Source organism: Semicossyphus pulcher, unplaced genomic scaffold, assembly GCF_022749685.1.
Source record: "Semicossyphus pulcher isolate SPU_LCO1_2020_fin unplaced genomic scaffold, fSemPul1.0.p SCAF_11, whole genome shotgun sequence".
In the NCBI taxonomy this organism is placed as follows: domain Eukaryota; kingdom Metazoa; phylum Chordata; class Actinopteri; order Labriformes; family Labridae; genus Semicossyphus; species Semicossyphus pulcher.
Window position 1 is genome coordinate 22,732,802 of NW_027211615.1, and position 24,594 is coordinate 22,757,395.

At 42.7% G+C, this 24,594-nt stretch overlaps 1 protein-coding gene across 1 annotated transcript; it reads left to right on the plus strand.

The window, feature by feature from the left end:
* Positions 1–14,508: 14,508 nt before the first annotated feature.
* On the plus strand, positions 14,509–23,481 carry LOC138585326 (serine/threonine-protein kinase pdik1l-B). Its single transcript, XM_069657618.1, has 4 exons — positions 14,509–14,595; positions 15,025–15,777; positions 17,441–17,666; positions 23,237–23,481. Exons 2-4 carry the CDS (start codon positions 15,037–15,039, stop codon positions 23,479–23,481), a joined length of 1,212 nt encoding a protein of 403 aa, XP_069513719.1. The 5' UTR covers positions 14,509–14,595; positions 15,025–15,036.
* The last annotated feature ends 1,113 nt before the right edge of the window (positions 23,482–24,594 follow it).

Genomic DNA, 24,594 nt, shown 5'->3' on the forward strand with positions numbered 1-24,594 from the left:
CGGCTGAGGTTCTTTATCTTGAATGACATGTCGCGGAGGTTACTTCCAGTGGTGCGATGATCTTAACTCCCCGTCATTAAAGGCCCAGCTAGAGCCAGGGGCCACCAAGGATGGATGGCGTGAAGATGTCACTTAATCGGAGGTAAAATGATTCAAATTCCTGTGCTGCCAATTACACCTCACGGGCCATTAATGCTACTTAATTAATTCATAATAACCTGAGGAGACTCATACGTGTTTTATCACCTTCCACTCTGTAATCGCTTGTTGAAAATGTGTTGATGTGAGATAATGGGTCAATAAAGTGTTGTTTAGGAGAGTGGAGAAAGACTACATAATATTGATTCAAAGTTCATAGTTTCTCCAATCTGCCTCTGATGCATCTCCCCAGATGCGCTTCCTTTTGTTGCTGTTTTACTGCGCTGACTGAGATCTCTCTATGCATCGTAATAAAAGTGTTTCTGAAGCTCAGAGAAAAGAAAACTTATTTTACTAATTAAACAGTTTTTCACGACTATTTGTTATGCAGAAAGCAGTAACACTGAACACTATTGACGCCACATATTCTCTCTTGAACAAGATGCTGCTGTTGGTATTTATAAAATTAATTCAGTTACTATCATTAACCGACGCAAGGCCTGTATCTGTCAGTCTTTCAGGCTTGTTCATTGGACTTTAAAAAGAGGCTGTGTTCTCACTGAGAACTGAAGCTGCTGCTAATATGTTTGGTACTTTTTTTATTGTTTGCACCTCTCTGTTACACATTGTTTGTAGCTCATAGAATTGAGAACATGTTGTAAATTTGAATTTAAGCAGCAGTCTGTAAGGTACATGTAGCTGACTAATTTAGGCACATTTACTGTCAAAGAGTAAACCATTTTATTTAATCTTGGTTTAATTGTTGTACAGTTGCCCTTTTCACATGTTCCCTGTGAACAGAGGTTATGTTTACTTACTATGTCAATTGTGAAATTGGCCAAATTTGCCCTGGTTGTGGGTATTGTTATGATTGCCTCAGGGAGAGCATCATCCAAGTTTTAAGTAGGATGTATCTTTTTGTATGAATTTTGTTTGAAAGCAATTAACATAAATAAATATGCAGTTTTAAGTATTAAGTATTTCTCTTATTTTGTACAAGAAATGAATATTACATAACAAATGTGATAAGAGTATCACCATTATACTGTACGCTAATTCCAATACAGAAGAGAGTTGATGATCTCTGCAATGAGGTGTGCGTAAAAATATCGGTATCGGTAATCGGCTAAATGAGTTGTAAAATATCGGCATATCGGATATCGGCAAAAAATCCAATATCGCGCATCCCTACCTTCAATGTACCGGGCCGAAGAAATAGAAAGTCTGTTTTTGACGGAGGCCGCTTCAGGCACGCGACAAGCTGAACGGAGCAGATTGTTCCAAACAGGAAGTCACACAAAAACAGCAAACAGCATCCAGTCATTTCAAAATAAAACACCATGTACAGACCGGTACAGACTCACGTTTCTTCCGTTCCAGAACAACAATACGCTGAAATCTTGAAAGCGCTGCGGATCAGACACTCTTCCTGTGGGCGGGGCTCGCGCCGTCTGACGGACCAGAACCGTGGCGAAGACTGAACGCGCCGGACACGGATCCTGTGGGGCCGAGGTGTAAAGTGTTTGTAGGATTTTGTTAAAGCAAAGCACTAAGTTTAAAGTAACAATCTCAAATGTCTTTTAAGTTACTATCTGGTGATTGAGCCTGTGGCCCACTGATGAAAGCCTTTGCATTTGCAGCATATTGTAATTATTACAGTCTGGGTGTCTGTAGCGACATAAGCGGAAAAAATCACTAGCGGCGCCCAATCAGTGACGTGTTTTCCATCACCCAGCAGCACCCTGATTGGTCTGCCAGAGAGGGTAGGCGGAGCTAAGCGGCTGCTTTTCCGGTCTCTGCAAGTGTTGCGAGTAAACAATAACCTACTATGGCTGAACAAACAAAGAAACTGTGTGTTTTCTTCAACCAATGGGAAAACAGCACAGAAAATACCAGTTATGTTTTTAATCTCTGATTAGAGCAGCCTTGTTTTCTTTGGGTTCAGGCACAAAGTGACAGAGCTCTGAAGCACAACTCTTTTAATGATTGGCTATATAGGTATTTAATATACATGAACAAGCCCCCGAACACTTGATGAGGACGATAATGAAAAGAGTTACTCTGGACTGATTCTAGGTGAGAATTGGCGAGGCTGCTGCAGAGGCTGTCTCAGCAGGCCCCTCCAACCTTAGCCCTGAGATTGTAGATGCATTAGCAGACATTATCCACTTGAGACAGGGTTTTTTCTACTTCACTAGCTAGCATTATACCATGTTAGCAAGCCAGTTTACATGATCTAACAAAACCAAACAAAGGTCAATGATTCGCTGATCCTGATTAGCCATATTCGGCCCATTTTGACTCTAGTTAGCGTATGCCAAACCCTTGCTCCTCTTAAGCTCCACCTTGTCCAAGTCTGGCTGCTTCTGGCTCTAAAGAATCAAGATGGACACAACCATGATGCCAAAATACGTCACTCCACAAACCAATGGTATCTGCATTCACTTTTAACATATGGTCTATTCACCTCATGCTATTAGAGGCAATCGGGAAAGATGAAATTTAAATTATTCTGGGGGTTTAACTTCCTCTTGGGGTGGTAGGGGATCTTATTTTATAGTTTTAAAACCTCTCTGAGCATATTTATCTGGATGTCCAGCAGCATCACCGTGCTTTCAGAGCAAAGGGCTTAACAAGTAGCAACAACTGGTGCTTTAGTGATTTCACATGTGTTTCTTTCAGCCTTGGTTTCTGCCTCTCAGGCTGTAATACAGGCTGTCATATCTTGTTTGAGGACACCTGAAGACGCTTCTAAGGGCTCTAAATGTGTCTGCTTTGAAATTGACTGTCACTTTTTCAAATGATATTTTTCTCTCCAGTTAATATTGTGTTGAAAGGGCAAGCTGTAAAACACAGTCACATATGACAGCAAGGGATATTGTCCTTACCCTGATGTTTAAGTGTTTTTTATTCATTGTTTAGCAAAAAATATATCAGATTCAAATATGAACATCACAATTTTCTCAGGCCTGAAGAGATGTCTTACATTATTCCTCAAAACAACCAACATCAATCTCGGATCCCATCGGCTATAGCCTGAGACGATATCGCCTCTGGGGACAGCGGTGAATGTGCCGAGCAGTATGCTGCATTGTTACAGAAAGAGAAACCGTTTTCTTGTGATTTACTTGTTATTAACGGGTCTTACCTTTGCCGAAATTTCAACATCCTGATGCAGATTTGTAAGAAGTAAAAAATCAAGCTTTGTCAGGTCTGTCCTCAAGAGGAGAAGAAAACTTTTAACATGCTCGTTTGTTGAACGGAGGTCGGAGCGATGTGATGCATTCGAGGAAGTCGGGAAATCTGAGCGCTGAACGGCTTTCGTGACACAGCGTCAAGGGAATTCATCTCAAGTTACATTTTAGATCTAGAACAGATTGTTAGCTGTTAGCATGCAGATGTCTGTTTATGGAGATTAATAAGAAGCTAAATCGTCGTCAGATCACGCTGATGGCATTACGGCGGATTATGTTCCGCCTGCTTTTGCTGTCCTCACGGACTGTTTTTCCTGCGAACGCCAGAGTCTGCTGATACGTGATTGGTCAATATTACTCGGACTACAAGCGTAGGTCAAACAGAACACTTGCCTTCCCGGAAATCCACGTCCCTGCCTACAGAGTCTACATTTCTATGTAGAATCTGTAAATAGAGATTACCTCAAGATAAACATTTTCTATAAGCAGTTAATCCCTAAATTTTAGAGGCCGAGAAGAGCAAATATTTTGTATTTTTACATGTATTTTTTTATCATTAAAAAAAAAGATGCTCCCTTCCTTATTATTTGTCATTCCACCGCCAAGGATGAACTCAAAACTCACATAGAAGCCCAAAGAAAACCGAAGAATCTCTCCATACCTGCCATATATATGACCTCTGATGTCCTGTCGTGACACAGATAACAAGTTACTCCTCCAAACACCTTCAGATTGATGTGATTTACACACACAGAGCCGTGGGATCATCTCTCGCACGGCAGTGCAGAGCCACAGAAAACAGTGGAGAGTTTAGAGGACAAAGAGAAGGTGCACCTGCAGTCCGTCCTCGCAGAGGGGATCCTGAAGTGTCTAATCTGAGAGAATAAGACATGTCTGCACAGCTGCACCAGAATTCTTGATTATACGTACGACCATATAAGCTGTTCTGTTGTAGCGTGTAAGTTCTGGTCACACGGATGCAGAATTGAAATTATAAGCATCATAAAGGGGACAGAGATTTAAAGTGCTGTTTGTGCAGCTACATTCAATTCCATAATACAGAGAAACTTTTAATCTTTTCTATCTCTTAAATTCTCTTTGTCATATTGTAATCATATCTACTGGAGGAATCATTATTCCTGCTCTTGGATAACTATGTGCCTTAAGGAAATTGTGTAGCGTGTAGAGCACACAATCTTTTTTATCTTCCTCATATCCCGCATAGGCTATAACACCCACACACACACTGGCACAAATAGTAAGTGGAGATATGATTCTCTCTATATTCATTTCCACTTCTTTCGAGGCGCCATCATATCAGATCAATTGAGCATATCATTACTATTGTTTCCATCAATTGTACTCGTAGGGTTTCTTTTAATTGGGAACACATTTGCACCGGAGGGCGTACACTCAACTGGGTGACATCTCCTTTGCAATCATTCCCAGCATCAGATATGCCCTTCACAGGGGTGAAATCACACCAACAATCATCTCATTAAGTCCCCACCAAGCTGCGTTAATAGCTTCAAAACTAATATTTTCCCAAGTGCGGTTCAGCTTGGATGAGAGGGAACAGTCAGAAAGAGCAGAGTGCAACCGCAGACACTTTGAATCTCAGTTGGCTGATAAACTGTCAGAAAGTGCGGGAGTCCGTGGGAGAGAGGCTTTAAAAGAAAAGGGTGGACACTGCTGGAGATTGCAGGGAAGGGAATTCACTTGAATCATGACACTTTGTTGTAATCTCAAAGACGCTTTTAAAAAAGCAAGTGAAATACACTCACCTAGGTGAAAATGTTTCATCAAGCCAAACTATTTAAAGCAAAAAGTTCAAAACATCATGACTGTTAAATGTCACCTCCCAAAGCTACATTAGCTCTTTGCTCTCGGAAGACGAGCAAAGGTTTAAACCCAAAAAGGGCTGCGCTTAATGATGCCAGTCCTGCAGTGTTATATGCCATCAGCCCCACACTGTACGAGCAGAAACTCTGCAGAGTGTTAGGCAGCTGACGTGGTGTCATCGCTGATCTGGTTGCTGTTAAGCTGCGATGACACCTGCGCTAATCCATTGGACATGGAGCCAGAGGAATGCAATCTAGCACAGCCAGACAAGCTCAAACCACGTTTACCAAGGTGAGGGGACAGGGAAGCTGGGAAATGTGATGAGGTGCGAAATGCTTGATCATCGGAGGGCAAGCAGATATGAGCGTATCAGGACACTTTGCTGCTCTTATTCCTCAGCCAACCAGCGTCTGATCCAGAGAGGGTGTTTAAAACACCACACGCTGGATGAATACTGACAGTAAGGCGACAAAATCCTGTTAATAGTGTAATCAGTTCAACATTAGTGTCGGCAGCAGCAATCATTAAAGCCTCTTATTAGACGGAGACGGCTCATGATGTCCTGGCAAAGAGATCTGTTATTTTTTTGTTTTGTTTCTGTGTGTTTTTTTATTATATATATATATATATATAAAAAAATGCTTATCAAATCGAGTCATTCTCTGCCAATAAGGTGATGTAAAATTTGACTGAAGAAATGTAAGATTTCTAAGCAGATATATATAATTCTGTTGCATTTGTTAGGACGTGTTTTTAAATTGATAGAAAAATATTAAGCCTTCAATTCCTTTGAATTTAGAAAATTCAACATAATTAAGATGAAATTTCAGCATGATTTGTGAAGCACCTCTAAAACCCTGTGTCTGACTCTCTCCTGTAAACACGTTTCATTCCTCATGAAACATTTCCCCAGCGTGGACTCATTTATCTGTGAATGGCACATTAACCACCCATTTTCTCCCCTGTCTGCGCCACTATCGTCTTTTCTGATAATGGGAAAAGATTATGCACATTCATTACCATTATCATCGAAATCATCATTATCGTGCGCTTAGCATAATAACGCTCAGCTGATTGACTTCCCCGGGTTTTTCCACGCACTTGTTTCGGGTTGAGCCGCGTTCGGGAGGATTGTGGATGTTTCTTTGAAGCTTCTGTGTGATGTATTTAACCTGACATTCAATACTCTGAGATCAATCAGAAGAGCAACACAAACATCTGACAAAAGACATCTTAATTGTTATGGAAAACTAAGAAGACTAGGAATCATTACCTTTATATATATCTCACAGTTTATACTCCACCTGGGTTATATTAAAGTCAGGTGCTCCTTAGCCTGCACAAAGCGCAGCCGAGTGTGTAACTGCTATTTCAGCAAGATCTGGGACTTTCTCTCTTGTTAATTAAGTAGTAATCAGGTGCTGTGTGGGGACTGTTGATGGTGGCTGTGGTACCTTTGAAGCCGCAGGGAGACAAACAAAGTAATTGGAAAAAAAAAAAAAGAAAAAGATTACTCTAGAATCACCTGAGGTCAGAATCAAACACCACAGAGCCCGGAGCAGATAAAGCAGGAGAGGACAGATTCAATAAAAAAGTGAATGAGAGAGGAGGAAAGCTAACGGTGGTTGTCCTCCTGTAGCAGTATTCTCCCAGGATCTATTAGCCACCGGTTTGTGCGTACAAGAGACAACAAGTCCTCTCCTAATGAACTGTTTTCTCATCTCTCTCAGCTCTCACCCACAGGTAGACTCGCACTCGTAAAGGAAAAGTTCCTTACCTGCGTGTGTGACGTAAAGATATTCTCTCAGAGTCCTCCTCTCTGCGGCTTCAGGAGAGTTTGGTGGCTCAGCTCGTATCCTTAGGCTAAGGGTTTCAACAACTGATCGCATGCCTCCTCTGAGGCTTCTTATAATGGCACACCCCTTCCCTCCTGGCTCAACCCTCCAGTTCTCTCCCCCCCCCCGCCTCCCCTCCCTTCTCCTGTACATCACCATTCACATCATAGAGGAGAGCAAGAGAGAGGGTGGATTCCCCCATTCTGTTACGCACAAACCCCCCGAACAGACACACAAAGCGTGGCCTGCACTGACGTAGGAGGCATCGCCTACGCCACCAGTTTCGTCTTCATTGAGCCAACTAATGGGGCTCTAAGAATATGCATCATCCACCGTGAGATTGATCCAGAATTCCTGTGTCGAAGGTGTCCATAAAACTCACCACCCCGACGTCGACCTGCTGCCAAGGTCAGGGAAACAATAACGCCTTAAATTGGATTTTTACTCCAAGTTGAGTAAAACGGAGAATAGCAGCGCCATGGAGATGATCGTGGATCGATCAGGTTGTTTGTGTTGGGACAGAGGGAGAAAAACAAACCTTTTTTAGATGGTGGTCATGACACACGTTAATAGGAGACTTTTTTCCTTCTTGTGAATGAAAGACTGAACAATGACAAGTCGGGCAGAGTATGGATAAAACAAGCCGTCCTCTGACAGAAGGTTAGCATGAGTCAGAGGATACAAGACCTGCCCAGAGGTCCTGAGAGCTTCCTCCGCAGGCCACGTCCTGTGAAACATGTCGAGTGTTCATTTAAGGTGATGCGATGACTCAAGGGCATTTCAACATGTGGTAAGAAGAAGTCCGGCATCTTTCATGCTTGGATTCACTCTCACTAATCTCATTAGTGTGAGCTCGGCACGCTTCGAAACCTCGGCCGCGGACATCTGAAAAAAGGTGCTATCCAAAGCAAACACCAAAAAAAGAATGATTCCAAGTGAGCCCAGCCGAGCTGTACCACGCATGGAGTTACTGATAAACATAAAGGAGCATTTAGATACTTCCCAGAGCTGTGGCTCAGTGGTAGAGTCGGTCGTCTCCCAATCGGAAGGTTGGGGATTCAATCCCTGATGTTACAGTCACATGTCGAAGTGTCATTGGGCGAGACACTGAACCCCAAATTGCTCCAGAAGGCACAGCCATCGGGTATGAACGGGCGTAGATACTGATTGGATATTGGCAAAAAGACCTTTGCTATGCGTGTAGGGGGGAATATGACATGTAGTGTAAAAGCATTTTAAGTAGTCAGAAGATTATAGACCGAAACACAGAGCTAAGCGACACATGTTCCACTTTATTAGCCCGCAATTGGTCTAGTGGCTTAGACTGAAAGACACCATAAAATCCACAATACAAACAACAGAATACACCATTAGAAAATAACATTGATAAGATAAACACCCTGATCATATTGAGGCCAAATAGAACTATTAAGGGCCCGATCAGACAGAACGCGTTTTAGCAGCTGGAGGCGGATTTTTCATTGTTTTCAATGAGAGGCTTTTTGTGCGCTGCATTTGCGTTGCAGAGCGCCTCGAGTTGAAAAAACATCAAGTCGAAGCAGAAAAGCGCCCGACGTCACGGGCGTTTTTTCTCATTATCCAATCAGATGAAAGGAGAGGTGGGCCTTCTGTCAGTTTACAATATAACGGTTAGGGTAATGACAGCTAATGGTTCGGTGGTTGCCTTAACAACAGTAGAAAAAAAGGCGCAGCGAGGCAGTGCGGTGCGCCTCGTGTTTTACAGCCTGCAAAACGCACTCTGTCTGATCCGGACCTAAGGCAGTAAATCAAATGATACAAAAGTGCTGAAGTGGAAGGGACCATGTAAGTAAACTAACCTTCTAACCTGTAAGAGTTTTTTGAGTTTATGCAGAAGTGTTTGGTGCACTGGCTGGTGGTTCAGGCTGTCCTGATTAGTTGTTGCAGCCTGGCTTGTTCCTGTTTGTGCATGTGACCAAGCACACAGACAACACCAAACATTTGCAGAAATCGGACAGTTTACAATAAAATGGTTCATTTTGCTAAAAAAGTACGTTCTCGCAGCAATTTCCTGATTTTTGTCAAGTTCACTGTCAATGCCAATTCCATGGCGTTTATATTTTGTGATCTTTCCACGATTTCTGTGTCAGGCGGGTTGTTCAACGCTCCTTACTTGAAGTTTATGTCCAGAAAAAGAACCAAAAGAAGCGGAGTGCAGCAAACTCAATATTGCTGAAATGTGTTTGGCCAAATTACACAGCCTTATTTATTGTGCGTGGTTAACAAGAAAACTATAAATCTGCTTGATTTACGGAGAGCGGACCTCGAGGCGTGCCACATCTCCACTGAGAGCTGAGATTGTATGATGTGGCACGCACTCCCAAAGTCAATAACCTGCTTGCTTGTTGCTTTGCTTGAAGTGTTCATAGATTTTATTTAACATGCCTGTCCTCGACAGCTCTGGCGGTAAATTAATATGGGTTTTACAAGAGAGGTTTTTTTTTCCTCTGAGCATTCAACAGGGACTTTTGATGGCGAAGGTCCTTCTTCTGTTGCTTTTGGGTATTTGGGTGACCAGCGACTACTTCCATTAGTCTGGATTCATCCCTCTGTTACACAGATAATTAGGTCATTTGTGCCCTCCCTCATGGCACCATGCTGTCTCTACAAAAATTGGTGGGAATTGGACCAAACTAACAAACCATCTGACATAGAGCCATGCCATAAGTGCACTAGAACCGCCAGGGGTCAAAGTATACCTAAAACCACCAACGGGTAAAATGTACCCGCTATCAGAATGTATTGATTTTCAAGGTACAAGGTTCACTTATTTATCATTTTACAACACAAAGTTGTATAATGAAATGCTAGATGTGGTGTCTTTATGCAGCTTACAAAATGACAATTAAATTTATATTTAACAATATATAAAAAATCAATTTGTGAACAAGGTGCTTAGCAGAAAACAAACCCAAAACCAGCATCCAGACACCTCCCCACCATCACTCTGCTTTCACACCAAACGCGAATAGACACAAATCTGGCAATGCAATGACGCGAGTAGACGCAAATTCGCGTCGGGCGGTGCGAATTCACGTGAGTTGAAAAAATGTAACTTCCTTTGAAGCCTATCAACATTGAGATTCTCCTGACGCCGTTGGTAACCATGGAGATGAGCCCCCGCTTCCTCTCCTCCATTCCGGAAGCGAAGGGCGAGTATTCGCCTGTTATTTAAACGCGAATTTTGATCCGGCGGTCAAACTCGCACAATCAACGCGAGGCGAATATTTGCTTCGCGTTCGGTGTGAACGCACCATCAGACTCACCTTCACTCAAGGCATTGAGTAAATCTAATGCCTAATTGGAGTTTATGACTTGATGAGCAACTTGATGACAGTCAGTAGTATAAAAAAGGCGTTGCCATAGCAACATACAATGTATCAATCTAGACACGCGAAATGAATAGCGCGAAAATGACACCGTTGTATATATGGGTAAATTTGACCTGCTGGGGGTTATAGGTATAAATGATCATTTTTAAAATCTGGCTTCATGTTGACATTTTTTAACAGTAGGGGACATTACCATACACACTTATATTATATTTCCTGGAAAAATTACATACAATTAAAAGACAGCTGCGTGTACATTATACTTGTTGGCGGTTCTAGTGTTAAAAGCTCTGTTGGGAACTGAAACGTGAATGATTGTGTCTCTAATAATATCAGTAACCACAGCAAAGCAGTTTTTTCAGTCTTGGAGTAACACTTCAAATTGAACCCCTACCTCCTCATGAGCTGACGTTAGCTTTAGCTCCCTGCAAACGTGTGAATGCTGGGAACCTGTGTGAGGTCTGATAGTGATGGATGAATTGGGTACATAGACAGAGCCCTCGGTGTGGCTGAGATAAGGAGCCCAAAAGAACAAGCAGCCGTTTAGAGGCCTGTCTGTCATTGATATCACTGTTATCCACTGGCTGTCCAGGGTTCGCAAGCTTCCTCTGGTGGCCAAGAGGCTGTGATTACTGTGATGAGAGAAGGTCATGCTTAAGTTGGCACCGCATCACATCAAAACCTTCTATGCCTGGATTTGGTGTGGTAAATTTACTGTGGATGCCATGAGCATAAAGCCCGTAAAATCCACTGAAAACCGTCTCAAAATTTTGGGATACTCGATCTAGAAAGATACATTTTATCTGAAACAAACCAGAACTTTTGTTTTCTCAAGTACACCCCGAGGTTCTGTCAAAGCTGAGGTTTCTGATATTCTTATGAACTGTAAAATGAACTCAAATATCAATTTTAAGGTAACAAGACGAGGTCAAAACCTAGTATGTGGCTGACCGCATCAGGTCAATGTGCGCTTTTGAGAGCAATGTGTTACAAGGACTGTCCTTGTGAGGCCGATGACAACGTGTTTGAAAGCAGGTGCGCACTGCGGATGTAAGTGAGGACAGCGGATGAGCAACAGAGGAGCAGCCTCGCCTACTCCCCGAACAAAGTATCCAGAGTCATGTAGAGAGAGAGTCGCATCAGTAGTGAAGTGGAGGCACTGACCTTATGAGACCAGTGACAACGTGTTTGAAAGCAGGTGTGCGCTGCGGACGTAGGTGACGACAGCGGAGGAGCAGCCCCGCCTACTCCCCGAACAAAGTATCCAGAGCCATGTAGAGAGAGAGTCGCATCAGTAGTGAAGTGGAGGCACTGACCTTATGAGACCAGTGACAACATGTTTGAAAGCAGGTGCGCGCTGCGGATGTAGGTGAGGACAGCGGATGAGCAACAGAGGAGCAGCCCCGCCTACTCCCCCTAACAAAGTATCCAGAGCCGCATAGACAGAGAGTTGCGTCAGTGGAGGTCCAATATGCTCCATGACCCTGGCGGTCAGCCAAAAATATTTTTATTCCAATGGATAATCTTTAAAAAGAAAAAACCTTTCTTGCCTTGTTTCTCAGGTAAAATATGTGTTACCTTGGACTGAAGCTGAATCAGTAATTCTCCACAAGGATTAGAAACACAAATAAACCTCTAAACAAAGGTACAACATTAAAGCAGCAGGTTCATTTATTCTGATGTAATATAATAAAAAACATATTGATTTGTATAAATGGAAACCTAATAAACAATTCTGACTAACACTTCAACTTCATCCCTTTCCCATGAACCAGAGAATGCTGCATAAAGGCTTTAATAAAAAAGAAACAATAGCTTTTACAAAGCAATAAGGGGTATTTTTATATGCACCATTCAAAAAATTCAGAGAGAATGATAGCTGACATAAAAGCAGGACTGAACTTGTTTTGCAATCAAGTATTATCTCTCCCAAGACAGTTCCATATAATGATTTCTTTTTTCTAACAATGAGGCAGAACTTTGCACAGACATGACGTTGTGTATACAACTGATTCTTGTTTTAATGGCTGTTGCACCAAGTTTTCCTTTCTTCACCAACAACTAGATTTAAAAGTTTTTTCGTGTGTTTAGGATAAAATGCTGACTGGATGCTGGTGGGCTCCTTGCCAAAAGAATGTGCAGAACCCACAGACAGTTGCAAACGAAAATGACCGGTGTTTGGCTTGAGTCTGCTGTTCATCTCAAGCTCCTCTCTATCTCGTCCAGCTGAGGTGTTTTACCGTCTCTCTCTCCACAATGAAACCCAATGATGTGTGACCAAGGAGTGGGGGTGAGCCTCTGAGGGTTTATGGCGGCTTGGGGCTTTCACCTGTCAAGACACAAGTGACTGTTATTAACAGCCGGGCTGAAAATGAATTCTACCGACAAAATAATTGCATTTCCATCCCAAAAGCCACCGTAATTTTGCTTGGAAGAACGATTACACCTCTCCTCGTGAAATCTGCAGCGTCAACCACCAAAAAACCGAGGACAGTCTTATTTCAGAGCGTAAGCACTCCATACGGCAATGTTTCATATGTTTGTATATATCGATTGTAATATAACTCCCGTCAGACGTTGCCTTTTCAGTGGCAGCCGCAGATAGCAAGAGGAATCTGTAACCAACTTTATATCTCATAACTGTAACGTAAAACTTTCAGGTTTAAACATAAGGATGTGTCATTGAAAATGCTGCCTTACTAGGGAAGAAAACCATCAATTGTAAAAGAGTGACTGCTGTGAAATTGAGTGCGGGATGTGGTGAAGTTGCTCACTGATGTTTACTCTTTGTGTGTGAGGAGTGCAGGATAGACCTCAGGATTAAATGCAAGGGTTTTGACCTCAATCAAGGAAATAATTACTGTTGCCCCTCCTGTTGGTGGAATCCATAATTAGCAAGTAAAGCCCCCACAGAAACACAATTAGTCTGAAAACAGATGTAATTAAAACTATAATTCTTATTGAGTCATTAACTTAAATCTTTTAGGGACGCCTGAAATGTTTTATTGAATTTGTCAGGAAATTCTGGCTCTTTTTGTGTAGTTCCCACCAATTTTTTTTTCTAATACACTCTCTAGCCAGAATGCACTTTATAGTGTGCCCAATGTCTGCATCCAGACATCTGTCTAAACAAATGAGATATGATAATAGAACAGAGGGCCTTTGCTCTGAGATAAAAACAAGTCAAGTGTGACTGACTCCATCTTCCTCAAGTAATGAAGAGTACTCATGATTGGCATCACTGATAAAATCTATGGATCACATGAGCACGCACACGCACACGCACACGCACACCTTAAACCTTCTTTTTTTTCTACAGTGTGCTTCACTGCAATGAATCACCTTGTTTCCTATTATATTCTCTCCAAAGAACAAACACACACACACACACACACACACATTACAGTCCTGCCGCACCTCCGGCAAAAAGCAGTCAATACTGATACAGCACCCACTCATTGTGTGTGTGTGTGTGTGTATGGTTGTAAGTGTGTGTGTGTCTTTTGTAATGAAATGACACTGCAGCAATGATGACAGTTTGTTTTGTTTTTGCATTTTCATTGCCTTGCCAATAAAATGGCTTGATTACAAAACTGTACCAGATTATAATAGACTAGCGACTGATTCAGATTAGTCACTGTCTTTTTCGTGTTCAGCTCTTATGTCATGTTCTTTTTACAAAATACTTGTGAGCATTGAAAACTGAGGGCCCTAAAAAGCCTTGGCCTATTTTTTTCCCTATTATTCTGATTTGTGAATATACCAAAATCGACCAAAATACTTCCGGCCAGGGCTACACTTCTTTCTTACTACGACAAACGTATCCTATTTAATGTCCAAATGTACCTAAAAGTGCTTCAAAAAGGCAGAATGATTAAATATATGTCACGATCCCTAAAATAAATCAACTATTTTCGCCCGTTCTCATATCTTTCATGACAATTTCCTCATTAGCGATTAGCTTGGACAATTTGAATCATATTAAGCTCCACGGCCCAGCTACTAACCAATCACAACACGCGTCTGAATTTTACCGTAACCAATCAAAATGCACGCACACACAGAGCGGGAGGTTCCGAATTTAGATACGGAAGTGTGTCTCTGTGCCATTTTCTCTCCGTTGTTGATAGACATAACAAAATGTTGGTTATCGTGCAAAACGGCTTGACAGTCAAGTAGATTGGAGTCATTGCTGGTAAAGCTGAAGTCTTGTTGGTAAGAGCTCTGTGTTTTGCTCCCCTCTTAAAAAGCTATTGTGGCTAACGTCACAGACGCTACGATAACTTCATTCATTGAGTAACGTTATATTGTCTCGAAGCCACTGTTGGTTAATTTTTGCAAATTGTATTATTTTTATGCGCATCGTTAATAATCAACTGGCGGAGTTGAATTATTTTGGGATTAACACGCTAATGAAAGCTGCGTTAGTTCTAACAAAAACGTTACAGTAACGTTAGTTTAAAAGAAAAAACTTATTAAACTAATATCTTACCTGTTAAATTGTAAACATTTAATTCCGAAGGTTTGTCTGGTTAGGTGTAGTAGGTAATGACACTGAATACTGTTGTATACGTTAAGACCAGTTACATGTTATTATTATCTTGACCTTTGTTATTTTCCTTTGTTGCTCACACCATGCACCAGCTCTTGTAAGGGATGGAGGAGCTCTATACTTTGGAGAAGGAGGTAGGACGAGGCAGCTATGGCGTTGTGTTTGAGGGCCATATGGCAAAGACAGGACAGAAGGTGGCCATCAAGCGGCTGCCATGCAGCAACCCGGAGTGCATTGAACTCTACCTGCAAGAGCTGTGGGCCATGAGAGCCACAGCCAAGAATCATGTCAATGTCATTGCACTACACAGCTGCCTTCTGCAGACGGGGCCAAGGAACCTGAAGACCTTAAAACCAGGAAAACTGCCTCTACGTCTAGTTGAGAGTGTGCTGAAGGGCAGTGTAGTTTGCGCACCTCAAAGTACGGAGAGGAGGAACTCCCAGACGAACACCCAAAGGCGGACTAATTCTGTGTCTAGACTTCAGGACAAGACCAACACTGTCCAGACCAGGGCTAAGCCACAGGACAAGACCAAATTAAATGCATCTGATTGCACAACTCCACAAAGGCCGCAAAACAAAGGCAGAAAGAGACCAGCCGAGGAAGAGGAAGAGCAGCTGGGGTCCCTGCGGTGCTTGGCCCTTTGGCTTGTGATGGAGTACTGTGATGGAGGTGACTTAAATCAGTACCTTCTCTCACGGCCACCAGACGCCCTGCGTAATCACAGTGTGGTGAAACAGCTCTGCAGGGCGGTGGCATTCTTGCATAGCCTGGGTATCACCCACCGAGACCTGAAGCCTGACAATGTCCTTGTCTGTTTGACACCAAAAGGCCCGGTTGTCAAGGTAGGCAGATTGCTGTGACCATGTGTTTGTCAGATCAAGTAGCATCATTTTAGAGTCAGTACACAAACACAGTTGAGATTTAAAAGCACCGTAGAACTTGCTTTTTCTCTCAGGGGTGTTTTTTTTTTTTCACGGCATTAATGATCTGGAGAGACAAACAGTGTAACAAAAAGAAATGGGGAAATAAGAATGCTGTGCTTACCCCTGTGGGCCAAACGGTTAAAATACTGTGAAAATATTGATCAGGTGCATGTCAGGGGCTTTACAAAGTGGATTGTGAAAGGCACTACATTGTAGTGAGAGAGTACAATTCCATAACTAAGCATTTATACAGATTGTTTGTGGGGTAAATCCTTTGTTTAAAGTGCTAAGTGAAATACAAATATACCAAATGTAAACTTAATTCACAAAGCTTTATCTAAGAATTTCTAATGAGGCCTTATTTAGGCCAGCATGTGTATTTTTTGACAGTGATTTATTTTTACTTTCTAGTCCTCAGCTGCTTAACCTTGAATCTATTCTATGAAAATTAGATTACATTATGCCCATTTTCAAAGTCTTTTTCGTACCCATATTTAACTTTGGTAAGCTGCACACTTAAAAACAATTCAACTGTGTGGAATAGATACCCAAGATTATTTAAGATAATATTCTTTATTGATTAATCTGTCAATCAATTTCTCAAATTATTTGGTTCATGAAATTGGTAAAAAAAAAAAAAATGACAGAACAACAGTACGAATATGTTAAGTTGACTATCATACAAAAGAACAACATAGCTGGAACCAGTGACTGTATATATAGATGGACGACGCGTCTCCATCAGCTCTCATTGTACGGACTTGAAACCAAAATAACCCCTCTGATAGGCGCTGACTTCTTGCGATGGTGAAGTCATTTAGATCCAGAGTCTTCGCAGTAGAGATTGGCGGGTGACGCCGCCGTAGCAACATCTGATAACCCAAACACACACTTAACTTACCAAAAAAACAGCAAGGATCCCTCACGCCCGCGTGTTTAACAGCAGAACAGCTTCTCTGTGTTGGTCTGAGGTTAACGTTCACAGATAAACTTTGTTTAGTTACGTCTCCTCTCGCCGTTCGTCCTCCACTGTGCTAGTCCAGAACAGATCGGCTGCAGGAGCTGTATTTGTCAACAGAGCTGTCAATCATCCTTTTCACAGCATCAAATAACTAATTAAAATTAAACCTGTCAGAAAAATGAACACTTGGACGTAAATCAGCATGATAAGAACTAACTATAATGACAGAAACCATGTTTGAGAAAAATGAATTTGGCGTGCATTTTGATTTTATAGTTTGACTCATGTCCCATCTGTTAACATGGAGGAGGCGGGCTTTATGACCTATACTAGAGCCAGTCAGCAGGGGGCGATAGAGAGGTTTTGGCTTCACTTTTAGGGAGCTGTCATGTCGTCCGACTTTTTATACAGTCTATGGCTGAAACCCATAATGACAAAAATGATGATTACAATAGTTGCAGCTCTTGTATGATAACATTTCATCATACTGGAATGTAGGTGAGCTCATCACCAGCCTTTCTTAACAATATGTATGTTTATGTAACCTTTTCTTTCTATGAGTGATGCCATCACAAAGTGTACAAAGAACAAAGCGTCTCCCTCTCCCTCTCCAAACCCTAGGTGGCAGATTTTGGTCTGAGCAAGATGAGTGAAGGTCTGGTGGATGGTGATCTGACCAGGCAGCATTTCTCCTCCACCTGTGGCTCCGACTTTTACATGGCTCCAGAGGTGTGGGGCGGACTGACCTACACAGCCCAGGCAGACATCTTCTCCCTTGGTGTGATGTTCTGGGCCGTGCTGGAGAGGATCACCTTTGTGGAAGAAGGGACCACTCAGGAACAACTGGGTAAGTATATATTGAAGAGTCAATAGAGGGGAAGAGCTAAAGATTACCGAATGCCTCCGTTCATTAAATGAAACCAGGATAAGGGAATGCTATTTTTTCAGGACCATCATGTATAAGGGGCAGTGTTAACATGTTGGGTTACACATTAGCATAGGAATATCATTTCTTACCCTGGCCAGCAGCCAGGGCTCAGACAGAAAGGTTGAGTGTGTGGTCAGGCACGTTGATGACGCATCGCACTGAATCGAGTTTGACTTAATTAACCGGCAGATATTAAAAATGTCACATGCTATACATCATACATTCATCAACAGTGGATAGTAGCATCATAAATCTAAATGGCAAAGGCCTGATTGATTTATGCCATGTAGATTTTGATATTGATTACGCTTGCTCTATTTCTTATAATGCAAGCTGACATTATGTAATTTGGCCGTTCCTGCTCCAGAAGTGCTGTTGCTGGCAGCATGTGAAATCAAAATATCTGGGAATGTTTTTTTTGTCATTTTAGACACATATAGGTCCTGAACAATGACTGTGTAGATGGACGATGCTCTCATTGTACAGAATTGATGCCAAAATAGCCCCCGTGATAGGCGCAGCCATCTTGCGACGGTGACGTCATTTGGAGCCAGAGTCTGCGCAGTAGAGATCGGCAGATGGCCACTTCCGCTAACCAAAACACACACTTAACTTACCGAAAAAACAGCAAGGATCCCGCACGCCGGCGTGTTTAACAGCAGAACAGCTTCTCTGTGTTGGTCTGAGGTTAACGTTCACAGATATGTAAACTTCAATGACTGTAGTGATTGTTTTAGTTACGTCTCCTCTCACCGTTCGTCCTCCACTCTGCTAATCCAGAACAGATCGGCTGCAGGAGCCGTGTTTGTCAACAGAGCTGTCAATCATCCTTTTTTTCAGACTGGGAAGACCTGCTTATAGAAGCCGATTGTCTCTTTTCCCATTGCCAGTGAAGTATACTCCTGTTGGTCTCTTTTCTGCTGCGTCACTGTCTGACGTCACAAACGCGCCTGAAACATGGTTAGTAAACAGTGAAGATGTTACAGTGGTTAGGTCTTTATTGTATCTATTAGTCATTAAGTCTGTTTATCAAACACGGCGCCGACAAATTTGGAACAAGTTCGAGCGCTGCTCGGACGGAGACGGGCGGAATTTGTAGCTGAGATGACAAGGATAGCGCTGGAAAGGGGGCGGAGATTAGCGAATCGACACAGGTTTTGTGTTCCCATCAATGCCAATCAGAGCCGAGGCGATACTTATCCGGGTCATTTGACCCGGGTCTGAATGCAGATTGTCGCCTTTCACTCTAAGGAAAAAAGCCGTGTGTTAGAGGGTTTTTTTGACTGGTGGGAAAACGGCTTTAAGGAGCTGTCATGTCGTCTGTCTTTTTATACGGTCTTTGACCCTGACCAGCACCCCAGGGGATCAAATACATTTTTAGGCTTATGCAAAGATGCGTACGTGTTGTTTGTGATTATTTAATTATTTGCCTTTTTTTTTGTGAACTGCGTATCATAGCATAGAACTTTAAAGAAGCTATCGACTGAAAAAGTCTGCAAAGGTAAATCCAATATTAGTGAAGAGAATCGCTGTACCAAACATTCAAGTGTAGCTCTGCAGAACAGCATTGACAGTTTAATGTCTTTTTTATTGTCCTATTTCCTCGTCAGAGACCTGTGTGGCCATTGGATGAGGGAGCATCTGAGTGAACACAGGGACCAGTTTTGCTTTGCGCTCCACTTGCAGAGTAATGAAACGGCTGTAATGCATTTATTTTCAAAAAATGGGACTGGCCAGGGCCGACCTGGAGAAAGGAGGATATGAGCTTTTATCCCCAAGTTTAGTGCCTGAGAACCTTCCTGAGTCACTAATACTCCATTAGGCTGAATGAAATGGTTATGATTGGATGGAGAGAGGGGTTTCAGTGGATTCAAATAAAAAAAAAAAAGGCAAAATGGACTTTAGAAACCCTGATCACAATCCTCTCTGTCAGGGAGAAAACTGGGAGAGGCGGATGGCTTGTCGCAGACAGATTAAATGGTCCATTATTTTGCTTTATTCTCTCTCAAGACCCACAGTTATTTGACTAGGCAGGAGTGAGGAGGGAATACAGTCAAGGAGCACGACACAACCTCTTACATTTGTCCTTTTTGAAGCTCGCCGCTTGTTGGCTTTGTGCTCAGCCAGGTTAGGAAATAATCGCCACCAGGCCTGAAGTGTTTAGGTCAGGGCTCATTGCTGAGCATCATCGCGGGGAGAAGCTACTTGCACGACAGAAGTGTAGAATCAGTTTAAATCAATTTACCCTCCAAAAGAAGTGAAAAAGGACGACATAAACCTTTAGAATAAGTAATGACTGGTGCATTTCAATTACCTCCACAGATAATCCTCTTTAATTCGGGGGGTTTGTTATTTTTAGGGGTTCAGATAATGATTTTTTACTCTCATTAATCTCCTGACTTTTTCAATTAATCATTTGGTCGACAAAATGTCCAATAAAGAAATAGGACCAAGTCAAGTTATTAGAGCCCACGTGTTATCTTTCCTAATTATTCTTATCAGCAGGCAAAACCCCAAAGACTTAATTTCATACTGTTATGAATGAAAGAGGACGAGGCTCATCGGGGAACTTCAACTTGCCCAACACGGATTAGTTTCACCACTTTCCTCAATTACACTTGATGCACGCTGCATGCCTAAGCAGCAGGTATGCACCTCAGAAGCCCTTCCTTTTTTTTGGCACCTACCTTTATCAGGTTGAAGCACCCACGCAGCTCCTGTGAGCGGCACGGCTCAAGCGTGGCTCGTGTGCTGCTGCTGCACACATATCTAAGGAACAGGAGGCTTGCCTATTTTGGGCGTTTAGGTCTTTGGCACCTACATTTTTTTTTCGGATTTTCAACTTATCAGAGTTAGATATCTAGTGTGACATTGGTTGCAGATGTTGTCTGTGTCTTTTAGGTGCAGCTCAGCACAGCTAAGTTCTTCTGGCCTCCAGTGCCGTCATTTGATGCAGTTGTTTTCCTTGAGGAACAACCGGCTATTTAAGGATGTATGGACTCAGGCTGGTCTGGTGTGCATCAGTGGCATCCCAAATATGAGGACGAAGATACAGTTTACAGTAGGGATGCACGATATTAGATTTTTTGCCGATATCCGATATGCCGATATTTTGCAACTCATTTAGCCGATTACTGATACTGATACCGATATTTTTTCCCCGCACACCTAATTACAGAGATCATCAACTCTCTTCTGTATTGGAATTAGCGTACAGTATAATGGTGATACTCTTATCACATTTGTTACAACGGTCGGGGTGACGGGTCTTGAGATGGTTAATCAGGTTTGTAGTGTTGAAAGACTTTGCCATGGCTCCTCCTCGCATCACCGAAGCTGAGCAGTCATTGCAAACAGCAGTTTTGCGATCTATTTCAGATACTTTGAAAAACTTCCACACCACGGACATTTTGGCTTCTAACTCTCTCATGCTGCAGGTAGACACACGTGACGTCATTACGCTGCGCCGTGCAGGTCTTTTTCGCGCCGGGGACATTGCGCCGAGGTCGGGCATTTAATCAAGTATGCAGCAGCCCATTATTTTATCGGTTAATTATATCGGTGGATATCGGCGTGTTGGCCGATATCCGATAACGTGCCGATAATATCGTGCATCCCTAATAATTACCATGAGATCATTAAATATTGCCAGACAGCCTGTTTATACCTGCATCACCACCAACAACCAGACTGGTCTTATGCTGCAGGTCATAAGAATTGTGGGTCACAGTTGGCTCTGAATACAGCTGTGAAGCTACATGTTGACATTCGACAGAGTACTTGCACTATAACCTGATTACAAGGGAACATGTGCTTAAGGGGAATTTTTGCCACTTTTTATGATATCCAATATGCCGATAGTCTCCCCTGTAGTGGAGTTGATATCATGCCTACTCTTATAGTAGTGGCCCACTGGCAGATTCTTGAGATGGGCGATTAAATTTGTAGTGTTGAGTGAATGAAATTTGGCCCCTCCTCTCATGACCGATGCTGAGCACAACCTTGCTGTCCAATTTCGGAAACTGAGAAAGACATCTTGCACCCTTCTTCACGCTTGACGGAAGAGAGGTGGTGCGTGCAGTGCGTGCACACACTCGTGCAGAGTCGAGCATTACATCAATCTTTTTGGCTCAGCCCTACACACGGGTCTGTATGCGACTGACTGACTGAGTGAGTGAGTGAGTGATTGACGATTCTTTCAGAGCCATAGAGAGAGAGAGAGTTGCGACATGTGTCAGGGTGTCAAAAAAATTAATCACATTAATTACAGGAGTTGTAATTAATTGATCACAATGAATCACATATATCAATGACACATCACATGTAGACTTACACACTTTAATTGTACTCTCTCCTTCACCTTAATTCAGGTTTTAATTCACAAAGTACTTTAATCTGATCACTTTGCTTCGGTCCCCCAACACACCTGCACCTCTGCCCCGCCCCCTCTTTCTGTCTGTCTCTCTGTCTGCTGTGTTGACTGTCTTCATCAGCAGTCTGTTTAATTAAGTCACAAAAGTTAAATATTTTCTCTCGCAATTCAGTTCTCACAGCACGCGAGCCAAATGACATCTGCACCTTTTGTAAGCTTTATAAACAGCGACAATCAGTGCATTCACAGTGGGGACATACGGAGACACACAACAGGATTGTTCACAAGCAGGCCCAACCCCAGCCTGACGAGCATGCTTCCTTTATTCAGCTGTATACTCCTGCTGTATATCAGAATTAGACAAAACACTGTAAACTAGGGATGCACGATATTATCGGCACGTTATCGGTATGGGCCGATATCGGCTTAAAAATGAACTATCGGATATCGGCCAACACGCCAATATAATTAACCGATAAAACTAAAGCTAAATATATAAATAGAAATATATATTAAGAAGCCAGCCTTTCCCAAAGTTGAATAAATGTGATGGAAACCAGAAAAGACACCGTGCCTCAGTATTTTTGGACACATTTTTACTCTCTTCTTTGTCAGAAATCTGAAATTATAAATACAATTTATTAACTTGCATAAACTACACACTTTGACAGAATTCAAAGGGGTTATTGTGAACTTTCCTGTAAAAATGTCTTTTGTTTTAAACATAATTTCCACATTTAAGAGAGATGTATGTGTATTATTTCATTGAGACAAAGCCATGTGTTGCAAATACAGCCTCAGCCTTGTTGTGGGTGTTTAATCTTTTTCTTTTAGTGTTGACTGTCATCACATTATTCCTGTTTATTAACAATACTTTCTGAGATCTAGTGTCCCAGTTTGTTCTCAAAAATCCTCCATTGACTTGTTTCCTCGAGAGCTCTTAGGCTCTGTTGCCAATAACTTAAATATGTCCCCCCCCAGTAGGCACTTTTGCAGATACATGTGTGTCCCACAATCAGCGTTATCAACCGGCTCCCTGTCGTGTCTGTCGTTGTTGTCAGTCAGGAACCTCCCGCATGATAACTTAACAGTGTTCTCCCTCGTGTTGCCTCTTTAGGTGCCTACGTGTGTAAGGGTCGCTCGGGCTGGTTGATGCCGCTGGGGGAAGCTTTGTGGGAGAACGCTGACCTCCAGCTGTGTATCCCAATGAAGTTTAAGAGAGCACCCCCGCTGCCACCCCCTCCTGGTCCAGCTGTGTGCACCCTGCTTTTAGAGATGCTCGCCTCGAACCCGGACGCTCGGCCCCCTGCAGACCAGCTGGGGGCCAGAGTGCGCTCTTCTCTAAAAGAGGACTCCCACTGACAGAGTTTAAGAGACCGTAATGGCAATGGCCACTATAGCCACTACATGAAAGCATTGACCCCGGACCCCCTGGCTGCAATGCTTCCAACATGTGTAGGCAATGAACACTTGCAGGGAAGTGGGGGTAACAAATATATATGACTATATGGGATAGAAGGTGCTATTTTTGTCACAGAAACGGAAGATCAATTCGTGAACTGTGCAGGAAACCACATAAAGGGAGAATAAATGAATTAGAAGAGGATTCTAGAAAAATGCATTAAGTGTAGATATTTAGTGGGACTCACTTTAACTGTAACTGTATTTGATGTAAGCACCATGCTGTTGCTTAGGCCTTGCATGCCTTACAGAAAATTTATTTTAGTGTTTGTATGGTTGAAATTAAATACAAGGGATTACTGCTGCTGCTTTTTGCATGGGTGTGCAGTGTTGTGGTTACACCCCGTTATGTATTTGACTTTTACTTATTGAAAAATGTAGCTAAAATTCACTCTTTTTTTGGTGCTCATTCTCACCCTAATATTTCCACCACACAATGAATGACGGGGCCTTTCCCAAACCGGACCCTCCCCACTCCCACTCCATCGCGGAGTGAACTCCGTTTGGCGTCACAGCCGAACGGAGCACCCTTCGTTTAGGTGAAGGGATTAAATGCAGCGTGGAGCTTTGAGACGAACTCCCCTCACTCCGGCGGAGGCAGGAAAAGTGTGTCACCATGGTTTCATGTCATACAAATAATAAAAGCTACGTAAATACCGGCAAGGCAGAGTCACTCCACATTGTGAGGAAAACAAACATGATAAACATGAAGTTTTTACAGCCGTTCCTGTTGATATAAAACACTTCCGGTCAGTATATTACTTCATGTTTATCCTAATTAAAGCAGTTCTCGTTTGTACGGGTGTTAACACGGAACTTTAATTTACGTCTCTCATCTCATGACGAACATAACACAGCGTTGCGCCTGGTCGGTAGGTCAGCGTCGGTGCAGGCTCGCTGGTGGAGGGTTCAACAACCCACTCCCGCCCCACACTCAGAGGTTTTGGACGGCACTCAATGTGGCGGACACTGCACGCGAGCGCGCGAACGGAGTGGGGGTGTGTAGGGAATGGT

What these genes read in the sequence shown, in the direction of transcription:
- LOC138585326 (XM_069657618.1), top strand. Translation starts at nt 15,037, where the DNA reads ATGGAGGAGCTCTATACTTTGGAGAAGGAGGTAGGACGAGGCAGCTAT. An exon ending in CAAAAGGCCCGGTTGTCAAG is followed by an intron (nt 15,778 to 17,440) that starts GTAGGCAGATTG and finishes TCCAAACCCTAG; the next exon opens with GTGGCAGATTTTGGTCTGAG. An exon ending in GACCACTCAGGAACAACTGG is followed by an intron (nt 17,667 to 23,236) that starts GTAAGTATATAT and finishes TTGCCTCTTTAG; the next exon opens with GTGCCTACGTGTGTAAGGGT.